The sequence below is a fragment of the Metarhizium brunneum genome, chromosome 2, assembly GCF_013426205.1.
Source record: "Metarhizium brunneum chromosome 2, complete sequence".
Lineage (NCBI taxonomy): Eukaryota > Fungi > Ascomycota > Sordariomycetes > Hypocreales > Clavicipitaceae > Metarhizium > Metarhizium brunneum.
The window spans coordinates 1,121,660-1,136,832 of NC_089423.1; the positions used below are offsets into that span (position 1 = coordinate 1,121,660).

The window sequence follows — 15,173 nt, forward strand, 5'->3', positions numbered from 1 at the left end:
TTACAGCCAGTAACCCGTTGTTATTTTTATAAGGAGTAGCAGTGTAGAAGGCCTTTGTAAAACTGGGAGTCTTTGGCTACGAGACAACGTATTCAGCCTTTATTTATATTCTCAACCGCCTCCTAGACTAATAGCATGCTTGTACAGCTCCCTATCAGAATTTCTTATTTGCACCTCATTTTCACAAGGCTTGACGCCCCGTGTATGAGGACCAATCTAGGCTCTGCTGGTGACATTTCAGCTTGGCTGTGCCAAGGTAGAGGTCGCATCTGCATTCTCTATTTAGCCCTACGCCGCTGCAGATGACTTGTGACAGCCCAAACAACCAGTTGTCCTGATACTGCCGCCATAGGGTGTGGATGCCGGATAGTGACGCCCGTGTCATTTTAGGTCCAATTTGAGGCGTCTGAGATCACTGCGACATAAAAATAACTAGCTAATCGTGGCTGAGTGCCCTCAGGGAAACAGATCTTAACCTCACACGCGCTCTACTCGTTCTCCATACACTGGCCTGAGGATGGAAAGAAAGACTGCCCCGAATGACCACGTCTTTCCGAGCTGAATCGGACAGTTCCTCACTTCAGCCCCGCGAAATACACTGTTTTCGGTAAACGTCGGGGTCAACTGCCGTATTGGTACTGGAGGACTGGTGGCGGTTGCAGTTCAGCTCTGTATATATGCATGTCTTGCGAGGACGCCTCCCCGACGCCTCGAGTGGTCTATTGGAAACAACTATCGAAACACTCCCACCGCCAGAAGTAATGCTTCCCAGCCAACTGTGGTAGTCAAAAGAGACGTGGTGAACCGCTGCCAACGGCTGGAACTAGCTTCCGAAATAAGGTTTTGCTGCGCATTTAAACTGACTTTGAGGCTCAATGAAAAGTCCGATGGATCATGTGGAGGGGCAAACAACCACAGATTGAGACTCGGCTGAAATAAGCTTCTGGGAGTGGTTGGTAACGTATAAAGTTGTGGCGTTTGAAGTGATTGCATTGACAGGCCGCGATTGCTGGCTCCAATCCGTGTGAAACTGATACGTTCCCGAGCCGCCGTGGGGCAGAAGCCACGCGTGAGCGGGATTCAATGATTGCAATGATGAGCCGCGAGATCGCATTTCCACCTTCAGAGTTGTGTTCTTGGCCTCTGTGGCATACAGGTCATCAGGTTATGGGGTGTTAGTCATGGTGACCACCTAGCTAGACAAAGAGAGAAGTTACTCAGCTTGACCTCTTCAATTATCCTCATCAGTGATTCTGAGTGACGTCAATGCATCTCGGTAGCTGTTGGTATGGCGGCAGCCTCTCGGAATCTCTTCATTCCTAGCAAGGTTGTCCACAAACCCGGGCGGCAGGTAAGCTAAAAGCCCCCCGTATAACGCACAGAGCTGAGCTGTCAAACAAGCCTCTGACCAAAGCCACTCTCCCGTGGCAGGAAAGGCCTGGAGTTACAGAAGGGTGTGTAGCCAGGGCTGAACAAGCTGTGGCGGCGCCATGTTGCAATGAATCATTCACCATTATCGAGCTGGCCCGACTTCATAGCTGTTTTTGAATGACGGTTCTCATGTTCAATCGCTGTCGTAAGCAGCACTGGAATTGAACAAGAGCCTCCGGGGTTGTGTTACACGGCCAAGACAAAAACAAAGGCATTGATCGGCCACAAAGGGTACACAACAACAAAGAAAGGTGTCACGACAGCCCGGAGTGTTTCACGGCTGGCCCACAATAAAGGGCGTTGGGCCAACAAAGGTTACACAACAACAAAGGCAAACGTCACGAGGCCTGAAGTCGGTCCTAAGCGAGGGCCGCCGAGGGTCTCTAGGCTTCACAGAGTTCTTCTGTACTCATAGAGACCTCTGACCCTCTGTTACACAGAAAAGGCCCAACGGCTGTGAAGCCAACAAAGGGGCTTCACCGACAAAGGGCTCGTTGGTGACAGGGATTGAACACATGATCGGGCAAGAGCCCCAGGCACAGATGTTCGCTTCATGTACATAAGTGGTCACTTGTCCCTCTCTTCCTCTTGGAAAACCAAGGATATCTGACACCTCAAATATGATTATTCAATGCTTCCTTAATATACATGGCATGAACCGAGCCAGAAGAGCGATTAGGGATGTTGGGCCAAGGGTCGCTGTTGCGGCATTTTGTTTTGCTTCATGACTCCACGTTTCAACCCAATACCCTTTATGATATGCACAAAGTGATCGGGGCGCAGCATTGCCTTCTGTATCAAGTTTCACAGGACAATGCATATGACCTGTTTCGTGCATGGCTGGATGTTGGAACACACTACATCAAATTACATCTTGGTATATGCTCAAACTCTGTTCACAGCACAGCATACCTGGTTATGACAGAATCTTTATAGGTTGATGATTACTCAAGTACTGAACATCAAATGAACTCCTCGTCCGCCATGGTCGTCTTTGTGGTTCTAGAATCACAAGCTTGGACGTTATTCATCACAAGACACCCCTGGTTCCTCCACCCCTGAACAACAGAAGAACAACAAAATTAGTTTAGTTTTTCTGGTGTTCAATTCAGGGTGAAATTACTATTTAATCCGTGGCTTCCCCTCGCTCAATTACGACTAAGGAACCACCATCCTCCGCAGTCCCAATTTTCTCAAGTCTTCTACTCCTTCTTTTCCATCAGTCAACATCAGAACAGGGCCCGTCAACATGACTCCAGAGCAGATCATCGCAGCCTCCAACGCAAAGACTGCTCGGCTGGAGCACAAGGTCGCTACGCTTAAGGGTACCTTGGGGAATGTAGCCAGCGCACTCAACGACGTCAGCGCTCACTTTGAAGCCCAAACGAAAGCACGATACCAGGCTATGCAGGAAGCTGAAATTCTCCGGGCCCAAGTCAGGTTTTTGGAGAACTACGTCGCCTTCATGACTGAAGAAAATGCAGCGGCCACGGAAGCGGCAACAGCTCATTTTGAAAAGTTGTTAGCGGCCGCAAATTGGTCTACTTCTCAATGGAGCCAACAGGCGGATTATTACAGCTCGGCCACAAGGGATCTCCAAGAGAAACTTGCGTCTAAAAGCAAAGAGGATAGCGCAAGTCAGAGGGAGCTTCAGGAGATGATTCACGAGTACACGGCAATGAAAGCAACGTTGTTGCAGAGGGAGATCGAAAAGGAAAACGCCGAGCGCGATTTGAAGGAAACCGAACGCCTACTACGCGAAGCCAAAGAAGCGACCCAAGTCCTGATCAAGAATGAACAAGAAGTGAACTCGAACCTGATCAACCAGAACAAAATTCTTGCTGCTCAAAAACGGAAACAGTCGAAGGAGGCCATCGACGCTCGAGCACAAGCCAAAAAGGAAAGTGTAAGGTGTGATCTGCAGCTGAAAGAAACAAAGAAAATGATAGCAAAGAGCAAGAATCTTGAGAATCAGTTGCAGGAAAAGGTCACCGCGCAAGAGAGATTTCAACGTAAATGCGACACCATTTTCAACGAAGCCAAGGCGATTCAGCAATCGAGGGACTACTACAAATCCAAAGACGCAAAGCAATCGAGAACTATACAGAGGCTCAAAGATCAAGTGTTAAACTTGGAATCAGCCGAAAGGACGAGTGCCTTCACCAAAGCCATCAAAGATCTAAACATTGAAGTGGACGATTTGAAATCGATGAAAGCAAAACTGCAAAAGGATCTCGACGCCGAGAAGCGTGTCAAAGAGCTCAGTTTATCCAAGGCGAAGGAACAGGCCAAGACTATCAAGGAGACCAAGAAAATGCTAGCTCACGCAAAGGGTGCTGCCTTGGGGGACATGGATCTATTTCTAAAAAAGCTGCGGAGTGAAAAGCTCGGGGCTGCGTTTTACATTGCGACTGAAGTCACTACGTTTTTACACGGCCTCGAAACCTCAGCCCAGGCTGAGGAAGCATTTGAAAAAACATATGCGTTTCTCGATATGCATCTCGCCGCGGTGCAAGCGATCATCGAGGATAGCATCGAGGTTGAAGAACTCATAGAAAAGCTTCTACCTTTTTTCGAGAAAACTGCGAATGGTAAAAATGCGAAAGACGCCATCGCGTTCGCGTTTTTTCTCAAACACAGCCTAGAGAAACGGCGGGATGAGGAGAAGCAGACAGAGACAGAGAAAGCCTAAGCGGATCTCCTCGCAATGGCAGGAAAAGGTCTCGGTTTTGCAGCTGGATAGCTGCCCACCGTGAAATGATCAGTCAGGACGGTTTGCCACAAGGGTCTGGGAACGTGTTGGGTTTGGGAGACGGACTATTCATGGTACAAGGCCGTTCCGAGAGCTTTTTTGCCTCCCACGGGGGGTTACCTACTCGGTCCGGCGGCGGAGGCACCATACAGGTAGAAAACAGAGGTTTCTAGGATAAATCAGATGTATGGAATTCAACAAGACTGGAAATTTGTGTGTCTAGCTTTATTTGCTGCAGTTTTTCCCACGCCAAGTGACGACCCTAAAACATGACACCTACAGCCATTTCCGTATTCAGATGTTATTTGAATTAAAACTCTAAAAGTCTCGTCATTTATTAACTTGACTAATGTTAATAATCTAGCTGGTTTAACTAAATTCAATATATAGCCTGCCATCCAAGTTGCGGCTAACCCCTTTTCGCAGAGGAGCGATTGTACGCAGTTGCCTTGTTGTGTACTCTCTCTCATATAGTCCGGTGACATTCAAAATGATACCCTCAGATGAGATGCAAACACATTTTCAGAGTATTTTGTCACGCAGAAAATATTTATCATCATCCGTTGTAACATGCTCAATGCTACGGTCAGTGATTACTCATATATTGCACAAGATTTACAGAATTCAATTATTTCAACAACATCTCCTCATCCCCCCTTGAACCACATCTCATCAGTGCCTCATTCCATCTACACAAAAAAAGCAGCCAGCCCAGCAACAACAGCCACAACGCTATATCCATTCACAGCCGCAGCAGCAGTCGGGACTGCCGAACCAGTTCCACTCGGCATATTCGTCCCGGACGCGGTGCCCGTCGCGCTCATACTACCAGAAGGCATCATGGTGCCCGTCGCGTTGCCCGGCTTAACAGCAGCAGCGTACATGTCGCACATGGGATCCTTCGCAGCCTTGGGACAAGTCGACTGGTCAATACAGATAGACTGCAACTGGGGACCCTGCGCCTTCACAACAGTGGTGGGCGGCCCGCAGGCAACGTTGAAAACAGAGTTGAGCGAGTCGGCAATGGCGGAGATGTCGTCCTTGGCGACGCCAAAGGAGGCCGCTGCAAGGCCAACCTGCGTCACAAAGTAATCCATCTCTGGCTTTCCCAGGCCCATGAACTTGTGGACCTCTGCCATCGAGGCCTGCCCGTTGTACGCGTCAAATCCGGCCATTCCTTGCATGCTGCATCCTGTGAGGCTTCCAAAGAACTCGTATAGATGCGTGAGGAGGAAGCTTTTTCACGGGGTCAGCGCGGCCTGGAGCAGCAGTGAAGGATGTACATACTACTGATGGCTTGTCTTGTCATTGGCGGGCTTGTTCTCTTTCAGGGGCTTTTCCAATCATTAGCACATGTTCACCAGTTGAGTATTGCCAGAACGCTCGACTTACTGCTGCGCCACCGCCGTCTAGAAAGTTGACAGACTCGCCCATTTTTCCACCAGTATTGGTTGAGGCAAGACCGCCGTTAAAGTAAGGAGCGAGGTTGACCTTTTTGCCGTCAATCTCGCCGGGGGCGAGGATGCCAGGAACAGCATTGTGGTTAGGCATGGTGTCTATATGCTCGGATTAGCGCCCAACTGAGAAGACTGAAATGGAATAGAGGGCTCTTACAATTTCCAATAACGACAGTGTTTACTAATAGGGTCAGCAACGTAGCCTGGTTTGTTGCGTTGTTCGTCTTTAGCAACGCAGTCGTGTAATAGTCGCAGATGCTTTGGTCCTTGGGGCGCTGAGCGTCCACGAAGGTGACTGCCGCTGCTAACATGACATTCTTTAACTGCATGATGACTGAATGATTGGAAAGAGAATCTGAGTTGGTGATCTTTTGGTTGACCTTGGTCTTTGACACAATATGGACGACGTTGATCTTGGGGTATGGCCTTTCAGAGAGAGTGTGAAGATAGAGAATGGAACTGGGAGATGGGAGGCGGGACATATGCCATCTGTTGTCATGACGAGTAGGTGGCTGCCACGCCCCTTCAAATATGGCAGACCGAGAGTGGAACAAGGGGCCGGGCAAATCCATGCTTGCCTTTGTGCGAGCCGTTCATGACGTTCAAGTCTACGCTACGACTAGGTTGAGGTTTTGGAACTAAGTGACCTACATTCTCGTTGCCTGATCTGGAATTTCGCTTGCCACGCCAAGGTGGTGGCATATGCGTACATGTCTTTGCCTCAGACGCGGAAGGACTCTGCCTCCTGGGAAATGGGACATGGCTTGAACAACTAGGATAGTCGGCCGAATGGTCTGACCGGCTCCCTTGGTCTTGCGTCTCGGACCTCCAATTTTGGATCCTGGCTGAAGTATTTTGACGATACCGACATGTAGCTGACGGTTGGTGGTGTAGACGAAACCTGACAGCTCGCTGCCTTTGTCCTTTGTCTCTATCGAGACGCTTGCTGTCTTGAACAAAGACCATCCTCCTTCACCGATATTCCTTGTACAGTACGACCAAACATAGTAGTGGCGCAGGTGCATCATGATTCATGATGCCGCCAGTTCAGAGCCGAGGATGAGCTAAGTTGACACTAGTGTCTCCTGAGCAATATGATTCCAAAGGCCACACATATGTCTTACAACTTGAGATTGTACTAGTAGGGCTGCTTGGCGTTGGCTGGTGTCTAGCCGACCATCCGCTCGCATTTGACGCCAACGCTTCGTGACATATATGACTTGGCGTACGGAGTAGACGCAGAGTAGTCCTTCAGCCACAGCTACGACAACGAATACTCAGCTCGCAACACATCTAATTTCCTCAATATCAGTCCATGGCAAAGTCACCAAGATTTACTTTCCACTCACCATTTCCAAAAGGGGCGATTCCAGCAATGACAGGTTGTGTGGGGAAACACGGGGAATAAATCACCCAACCCAACATCAATGCTGTCACAGCAGGTCTCACCAGCGCAAAGCCGCGTGCTCGGTCCTTGTCCTGGATTTTGTGGAAACTTCCATGTTCCATCCCCGGATGCTCGCCTTCCCGCGCGGCGGAAGCAACGCTGCCGACGCTAAAACGGACGGATGGCTTGTTGATTCAGGACCGACGAGCCAATGGGCGCCGGGGTAATCAAGCGGCTTGCACGACGTTTCTCGGGAACAGCCCATGCGTGTGTTTGTGTCGTCAGTGGTTTGCGCGGGGGTGCGGCCCAATCCAACCGCGTCTGTCACACCGTCATGTCAAGTCCGCTTTGTTTCTTGTGAGCAGAAGCAAAAAAGCCGATTGGCACGGAAAAAAGATGGATCACGGGTCTGGGTTCCCTCTCTCTGGCCTCGAGTGCACAGAGGCCCGTGCCTCGCCGTCCCCCATGCCCCGCCTTTGGCAGGTGCGACCGTTGACCTGTTGGGTCTGGTGTGTTGGGAAAACAACAGCAATTTACACGGCGGAGTAAAGGTATTTCAAGAGGCTTACGGGCGCCTGTATCCCTCTGAATGTGCGCAGGTCCAATTGATATTCAACCCACTTCTTTTATAATACTTAAAGATACTTTATTATTAAGTATAATAAACTAATATATTTTTATATACTTATATATTTTTAAAATCTTAGTTACTTATTATTAGCTAGAAAGAACCCTGGCCCGTTACAAAAATTGGACCTGCGCACATTCAGAGGGATTGGGCAGATTTTCTGATACATGTATTGATGATGACTACAGAACTTCCTTGATGGCCCTAAAAACCCACAAGTGCAGGAAATTGACCCATTTTATGCCCTGTTAGAACCCTGAAGGCCGGTTGCCCTGCTGTGACTCTCAACCAAGCCCCAATTTGAGCCCTAGAAAAAGCAACCATCGTGGACCAACAAGTTACAACCTTCAATTACCACCTTTCTGACTCAACACAACCACCACTCCTCAAGCTGAAGCTCAATAAAGTCTGCCGTGGCATGTTTTGTACTGTTTGATGAGAAAAGCGTCGCACTCATCGATCCAGCCACCCCGATTATTGTCCGAATATATCCACCTCTTGTCCTTTTCGCTCTTGACAAAGCAGGGCATTGGCTGACATGGCTCAAACGATGACATGGAAAAATAATTGCACGCAATACACTGGCATCTGCCGGGCTTAGGTCCTGTGTCTTTGCGCCAAGAGTCAAACAGGCACTGCCTGCTCGAGCCATGTGAGATGTAGTGCAGAGGAACCCAAACCATGTCTGTAAAACACCGTCCAGCACATCGTGTAGTACATGTGAACCAAAAGGTATGCATAATACAAAGTGCCATAGAGTGGAATTTGCCCCCGTCACTTACACGCACCCAAAATGCGGTGCCATACCCAGCGACAAACAGTTTACACGACAATCATCAGCAAGGTCTTGCATGTTCAACTAAAATGGACTTTTCAACGGTACATGAACCAATCGATCGCCCGTTGTCGTCGGCTTCGGCAGTCGTCCTGCCCTGATATTAATCTGTAAAGCATAGTGAATCAAGCGCGGTTCTTTCAAGGTGGCGTCTCTCTCGCTCCTCCAAGTCACAAACTCGTCCTGCGAGGTCCCGTCTTTGAGGTGTTTGTTCTGTTCCCGCTGCTGGCTGACCGTCATGGCCGAGATGGCACGACCAGCCCTGGCCTCGGGCGGGTAGTCATGTCCAGTCCATATCTTGACATGCGGTCCGTGGCTGAGCAGTTTCTGCACCGAGTTATACAGCTGCGTCGCATCGCCGCCGGGGAAGTCGCAGCGCGCGGAACCGACGTCGGCGTTGAAAAGGGAGTCGCCGCAAAAGATGTTGTCTTTTACTCAAGAGTTAGCAGTAGGAGTACCTCGAGACTGAGTTGCGACCTGCCTTGAATCTTGTATCCAACGTGGTCTGGCGTGTGGCCAGGTAGGTACAGCACAGTTGCATTCATATTACCAATCTTGAACTCGTCCTCGTCCTCAAATAGCCTATCAAAAGCATTTTCATAGTCGTCCTTTTTGACGCCGTACCGATCCCCGAATCGCTTTTGCACCTCGGCTATGCGCTTGCCAATGCCTATTTCGGGTCGAGAGCCTTGACTTTTTCCAAGCTGGTCCTGCAAGTATGCTGCGGCAGTGAGGTGATCGGCATGGGCGTGTGTCTCCAGAATCAGGTCTACTTTGTAGCCCTTGTCTTTAATTAAAGCGAGCAAACCATCTGCGCTTTTCGTACTGATGCTGGCGGAGGCAGGGTCAAAGTCCAAGACGGAATCGATAATGGCCGCGCTCATAGTAGACGGGTCTGCGACGACATATTGCCAAGTTCCAGTATTTGGCTCATGAATATCGTGAACTGTGATCTTCTGGTCCATCTTTGCTGTGCGATGTGGGTTGCGTTCGATATATGATGATGCGCTTTCTGCGGTGCGATGTTGGAATACAATTCCGCGACGGTTTGAGTGCAGAAGTGGTTTACCGATGCAGGACAGCAGGGCACATTTTTCCGAGTCTTTATATAGCGGTTTCTAACATGTTCAGTGCCGCTTGGGTACCTCCCGAGACCAAGCAATGCGTCAAGGTTCAACACCATCAGTCGCCGAGACGCCATCATGATCGGCGACCACAGAAGCAAAGGCGCGGAAATGTCAAGCCACTGCAACACGGCTCACCCACCGATGGCCGTTGAAGCTAGGTGGCTACCCGCTCCGCCAACCGTGACTTGAGGTGGCCGTGGTGGAGTCGCATGAAGACCGATCTAGACATGAAGCCACATGGTGTGGTTGGACCTGAAGTCCTGGTAGGGCACACGAGGTTTCCGATACCCAGACCATACCCAGTCCGATTGCCGTGCATGATGGGGAACGGTGCGACTACCCAGTGAACCGTGAAGCGTGTTGGGCGTGCGACATGGGATGATCAGATTATCCCCGCGACACCATACGTCGTGTCGATGACATGTCTGTGTTGTTTCGCCGTCAACAAGGAAACTGATTTCTGAATACGCAATGTGAATCCTCTCGTACTTTACTTACCCTACAATCGGGCCTCAACATTCGACCTTGACCGATTCGCAGCCGCATCGCCAATGTGCCTGGGTGCTGCCTGCCTGATTCTCTGGTCACGCATGGAATTATCCGATTGTTGCCCAAAAAAATGACCAAGTCGCAGCTAGAAGAGGGCAGCTCCTTCCCATCAACAATCCATGGTCCTGCTCTAGTAAACTGAAGTTGTGGGGCCATTTTCAAGGAGACTCATCACTTATATGCAGAACAAACTTCCTCGATAAGACTTTCTCACAGTGTAGACCAGAAACAAGGGAAAGCCGTTTGTCGCACGAACGATATACCACTTTGTCTAGGTACTAAATCTAGTCTTTACAAAATAAAATGAAGCATCCATCTTGAGATTCTAAATCGCAGGGAATCCTTTCCATTCCAAAACAAATCTTCCTGCACCCAACATCATAGGTAATCTTTCACCGCATCGTAGAATGCATCCGGGTCCTCAAACATAGGAAGGTGTCCCGTTGAAGGCACAATCCTCAACTCGGCGTCGCCCTGGCCCAACAACCCCCTGAATCCCTCCATGGCCTTGACTACTGCACCTTTTGCATCAGTTTCCCCCACCACGAACAATCCAGGTACACTGCAGCTCTTCATGTCCGGCTTCATGTCGTAGTCCCATAGTGCCGTGCAGCTGTTTGCAAACCCGTCTACATCATTCCCTGCCAACATGTCTGTCATTTCCTGCGCGGGATTCTTTTTCTCCATGGTTGTAGGGTGAAACCAACGCTCCACGGTTTGAACGGCAAGTTTCTTGATACCCTGTCCGGCGTCGCCTTGCGCGATGGCAACGCGATCCTTCCATGCTTGTGTGTTGGCCGGGCTGGATGTGGCGTTGAAGTCGCAGGCGATGAACTTGCCAACGCGAGTGGGGTTCTTGATGGAAAAGTTAAGAGTAGTTGCACCACCCAGGGACACACCGATCAGGGCATGCAACTTGGGAATTCGGAGAGAATCTAGAATGAGTTTGAAGTCGTCCGTGATCATGTCGAGTGTTGCGGGAACCGGCGGTTGCGGGATGGCGTGTCGTCCGCGGGTATCGTAGCGGAGAATACGAAGATCTGGCCGGTTCTTTTTGAGGGTAGCAACAAAAGAATCCCACATGTGGAGGGACGTGAGAAGGGAGTTTGAGAACGCGACGGTGGGAGCGGTGGGAGAGGGGTTGCCTTCGAGGCGGTAGGGAATGTTCAGGGAGTCCTTGGTTGTGACGTATGACGATATGACAGGGTCGGAACCGGGCGTGGTTGTGGTTTTCCCGTCAGTGGACGTAAAGGCCGCAGAGGCGGGCAGTTCTGATAACGAGGCAAGGTCTCTAGGGCCAGATCCGAATACATAGAACAGAGACCACGTTTGCCGGCCTTTCGAGACGACATATTTGCTGAACACCTCTGTGCGCCATGGCGTATCCATAGAAGCTTTATGCTTCGCGCCTCCCAGGCCGTTCTGCTTTGTGTAGTCGTGTAAACAGAAATACACGACCTTTCCAGGGTCTTCTAGACTCGACGTCTTGAACAGCCGCGATCGCAGCCAGCCGGGCACTTTCGAAATCAACTCGGCGTGCTCTTGGACAAACCACTTCTGATACTGGTGTCCTGCTCCGTCGGCCTCGGACACAGTGATACTCACGGCCACGGTAACTATGCCCTCGGCCTCCTCGTCTGTCAGAGTCTCGATGGATGTGAAGAGAGGCGATTGCTTGGTGTAGAGCAGATCGTAAAAGTAACGCTTGACGTCAACCTGGCCAATAGTGTTGGCTTCGCGGCTGGAGCGGTTTTCTCTCAGGGTAGTGTAAGTTTCCGTTTCAAGGTGGTTCATTGCCGTGACATCGTATACTGCCATGAAGGCAGGCTGGTCATCAGAAGTGGCTTTATAGCGAAGGCCATTGGGAAATATTTTGGGAAGCCGCAGACGAGTCGGACCGTGTTCATTATTGTACCACTCGTGGAATTGACTGAGTGAGAGGCCCGGCTTGGGGGTCATGGTTACGAGCAAGATACCGGGAGGAGACATTGTGACGGCTTGATGGAGCTCGAGGTTTGCTGGATGAGTTTGGGTTGGTTGAGTACGTGAATACAGTTGTACAAATCGGGCTGGATATGGAGGGAGGATGGCAATTGGCCGTTATGATGCTGTTGAAGATGAGACTCATCATGGACCTGGATATTTCATCCGCCAGTGGCAGTGGATCCGATGGATCGGGCTCAATCGGGTCGGCAATGGACTTCGGGTTTGTCGTCATTGCTGGCTGTTGAGGTGTGGAGGGGTGGAGGGGTAGAGGGGCAGAGCAGTTGGAGGGTTGAGGGGCAAAATGTTTACCCCACGGGTCTGGTCAAAGCATTGACAGCTTTTTTACATCTGCACGCTGTAACTTGCTTATTCCCAGCCCATTCATACCCTCCTGCTGCAATTGTACCTGCAGTAGGAAGCATGTTCGCGACACGATAAAACAGCCAGGCTTCTGGCCGTATTCAGGGCTATTTATCCCGCCCTCGAGACAAAAGCCACTCGATCATGGTCTCTTCGGAACATTCCAAGAGGAAAACAAGCTTCAAATAAGCAACCACGCTCTCGAAAAGTTGCAGCTGGTCGATACTTCTCGGAAAGCCAAGCCCATACCGTCAAAATAACCTCAATGCTTCCACTCTCGAAGAGTGTAGCGTGTGGCGCCGAGCTCACCATCCAGGACAAATGCGCGTGCTCCATGTTTGGTGGATTCTTTCAAATGTGAACCGACAACGTTGATTGTGATTTCTCTCGGTCCAATAGTCCCGGCGAGCATATTCTGTCTGATGGTAGCCGCATCTGGGCTGTCTCGACGATCCATGTCAGCGCACAAATGTTCAATGCCGATATGCTCGACCCGAAAGGACTGGCATATTCGTTCGCATTGCGTTCCCTTGCCAGATCCTGGTCCTGCGATAATTCCAGTAACTGCCGGCCTGGTTTCATCTGCATCCTCTGCATCTTGGCGCGTGCTGCATTGGGACGTCGACACGATGTGTAATAGCCCACAGAGATGCAACGAATATTGCAGGAAAATAAAGAAAAGAAAATAAAGGGAAAAATCAGCCTCGGTCCCGTAATGCCCAGTGACGAATTTAGTCTTATTCCGTAAGGTTTAGCGCACGGGAGGCTACCGTGGGAGTAGAGAGCAGACCCGAGTCCCGTTGCTCATTGTTGTACCGAGTAATCTCTGGTGCGTATGCTCGCCAGGACGATATTTGATAAAGCATCTACCAGAAACTTCTGCGATACCAATCAGCTCTGTCATAAGGCCGAATAGCACGAGATTGGCCATGATCCGCCGTGGCGTGCATGGTTGCTTAACTTCATCACGGAATGACAAACCAATGGCTTCCGGCATGCCATGATGCCTAGTATCTACGCATTATCGACATCACTGAAGCGGGCAATCACCGTCTCCTGTTGCGGAATACGGAATACAAGAGGCGGCCATCAGACTCAAGACGTAGAGCGAGACCCGTGTATTCCTCTTGTTTCCTCCTAGTCAAAAGCGCAGAACATTCCAGACAGGGCACCATCATCAGCCGCCAACTCGCTGCAGATATGCCTTCCACCCCTCGTCCCTGTACCTCTTGGCCGCGGCAACCGCATCCCCAGCCGCGTAGATGCCACGCCCAGCAATAATAAAGTCGGCGCCCCGGCCAACCGCCTCCGCGGGAGTCTGGTACTGCTGGCCGAGCTTGTCCCCACGACTCTCCAGATTAATCCCCGTGGTGAAGACGACAAAGTCCTCGTCGGGCCCGCCATCCCGGGGCTGCACCGCCGTCAGGGCACGCGTGGCCACGAAGCCAAACGTGGACTCGGGGTGGCGGCGCGCCAGACGGACGCACTGGCTCGTGTACGAGCCCGTCGCCAGGCTTCCCCTGGACGTCATCTCCGCGAGCAGCAGGAAGCCGCGCTCGCCACGGAACGGGAAGCCAGGGTCCGTGACGGTCTGCGTGAGAGCGTCGACGATGCCGTCGCCGCTGAGGATGCTGAGGTTCACAATGTCGGCCCACTCGGAAATGCGGAGGGCTCCGTTGTGGTACTGCTTCTGGACCGTGTTGCCAATGTCGACGAGCTTGCGGTCTTCGAATATCATAAAGTTGTGCTTCTTGGCCAGCGTCTTGAGACCGTGGATCGTGGCGTCGCCAAAGTCTCTCACGACATCGATGTGCGTCTTGAACACGGCGATGTACGGGCCTAGATCTGCGGGTCGCTTGCATCAGCTTCCCGGCCTTTTTTTTTTCTTCTCAAGTCGGCCTCATCCCGAACGAACCATCTGCGCATTGGAGCAAGCTTTCCGTTTCCTCGAGATCAGCCGAGACAACCAAGTTGGATTTCTTGAGCTCGGCGATTTCGAACAACTTCCGCGCAACGGGGTGCTGATGCGCGTGGCCTCTTTGGGCGTACGTTTTGCTCGACTGCGATGCCATTCTGTGTCGCTTCAAGACGCTGGCTCGGGATGTATGCGTTTGCTTGAAAGTAATTGCTAACACGAAAAGGAGTTTGGAAGAGAGAGGGTATTTGGTGGAAATTGCAAACTTGGCAAGATGGGTGCAGTGAGGCAAAAAACTTATTTTGTTTCAATGCTGGTCCCTGACATGACTGGCAAAAGTTTGAGTGCGACCAGAGAGGCCTTGTGCCACTTTTTGTGGACAACCAGCGTCTAGTAATCCACACCAACGTTCTATTGTAAAAATTCGCAGCATACGCCGTCTGGATTGTTTCAAACGCCTTGCTTCATTCTCTTTGCTTCCATTTAAGCCTAGTGTGCAATGTAGCACTTCGAAACTTATTCAGCATAATGTTATGCGCTCCTTTCACCCCATCCGCTGCGGTGATAGTTTGCAGCCATGAGTCGCATTCCTCATTCCAACTCCATTCGTTAATTTGAGCACAATGAAGGCGAGATACACAAAGAGGGAATCGTATAAGAGGCAGGTTGTCAATTGCAAGAATAGCTCGCCCCTCAGAAGCCTCAAGATTATATGCACCAATATTGATTACAATTAGCAACCTGAA

At 50.6% G+C, this 15,173-nt stretch overlaps 5 protein-coding genes across 5 annotated transcripts; 1 reads left to right on the plus strand and 4 right to left on the minus strand.

Annotated features, from left to right (window-relative positions):
* Nucleotides 1-2,680: 2,680 nt before the first annotated feature.
* Nucleotides 2,681-4,123, plus strand: G6M90_00g033240 (uncharacterized protein; the record flags this gene model as incomplete). Its single annotated transcript, XM_014687767.1, has 1 exon — nt 2,681-4,123. One exon carries the CDS (start codon nt 2,681-2,683, stop codon nt 4,121-4,123), a length of 1,443 nt encoding a protein of 480 aa, XP_014543253.1.
* A 749-nt stretch (nt 4,124-4,872) lies between these two features.
* Nucleotides 4,873-6,212, minus strand: G6M90_00g033250 (uncharacterized protein; the record flags this gene model as incomplete). The annotated part of the gene is made up of 4 exons (XM_066130122.1): nt 4,873-5,419; nt 5,474-5,517; nt 5,576-5,739; nt 5,798-6,212. The coding sequence occupies 4 exons, from the start codon at nt 6,210-6,212 to the stop codon at nt 4,873-4,875; spliced, it is 1,170 nt and encodes a 389-aa protein (XP_065986563.1).
* A 2,302-nt stretch (nt 6,213-8,514) lies between these two features.
* gloB2_1 (Glyoxylase B2) lies at nt 8,515-9,455 on the minus strand (the record flags this gene model as incomplete). Its single annotated transcript, XM_066130123.1, has 2 exons — nt 8,515-8,918; nt 8,972-9,455. 2 exons carry the CDS (start codon nt 9,453-9,455, stop codon nt 8,515-8,517), a joined length of 888 nt encoding a protein of 295 aa, XP_065986418.1.
* Nucleotides 9,456-10,544: 1,089 nt separating this feature from the next.
* catD (3-oxoadipate enol-lactonase 2) lies at nt 10,545-12,155 on the minus strand (the record flags this gene model as incomplete). Its single annotated transcript, XM_014687770.1, has 1 exon — nt 10,545-12,155. One exon carries the CDS (start codon nt 12,153-12,155, stop codon nt 10,545-10,547), a length of 1,611 nt encoding a protein of 536 aa, XP_014543256.1.
* Nucleotides 12,156-13,689: 1,534 nt separating this feature from the next.
* On the minus strand, nt 13,690-14,584 carry pyrG_0 (Orotidine 5'-phosphate decarboxylase; the record flags this gene model as incomplete). Its single annotated transcript, XM_066130124.1, has 2 exons — nt 13,690-14,357; nt 14,428-14,584. 2 exons carry the CDS (start codon nt 14,582-14,584, stop codon nt 13,690-13,692), a joined length of 825 nt encoding a protein of 274 aa, XP_065986319.1.
* Between the last annotated feature and the right edge of the window lie 589 nt (nt 14,585-15,173).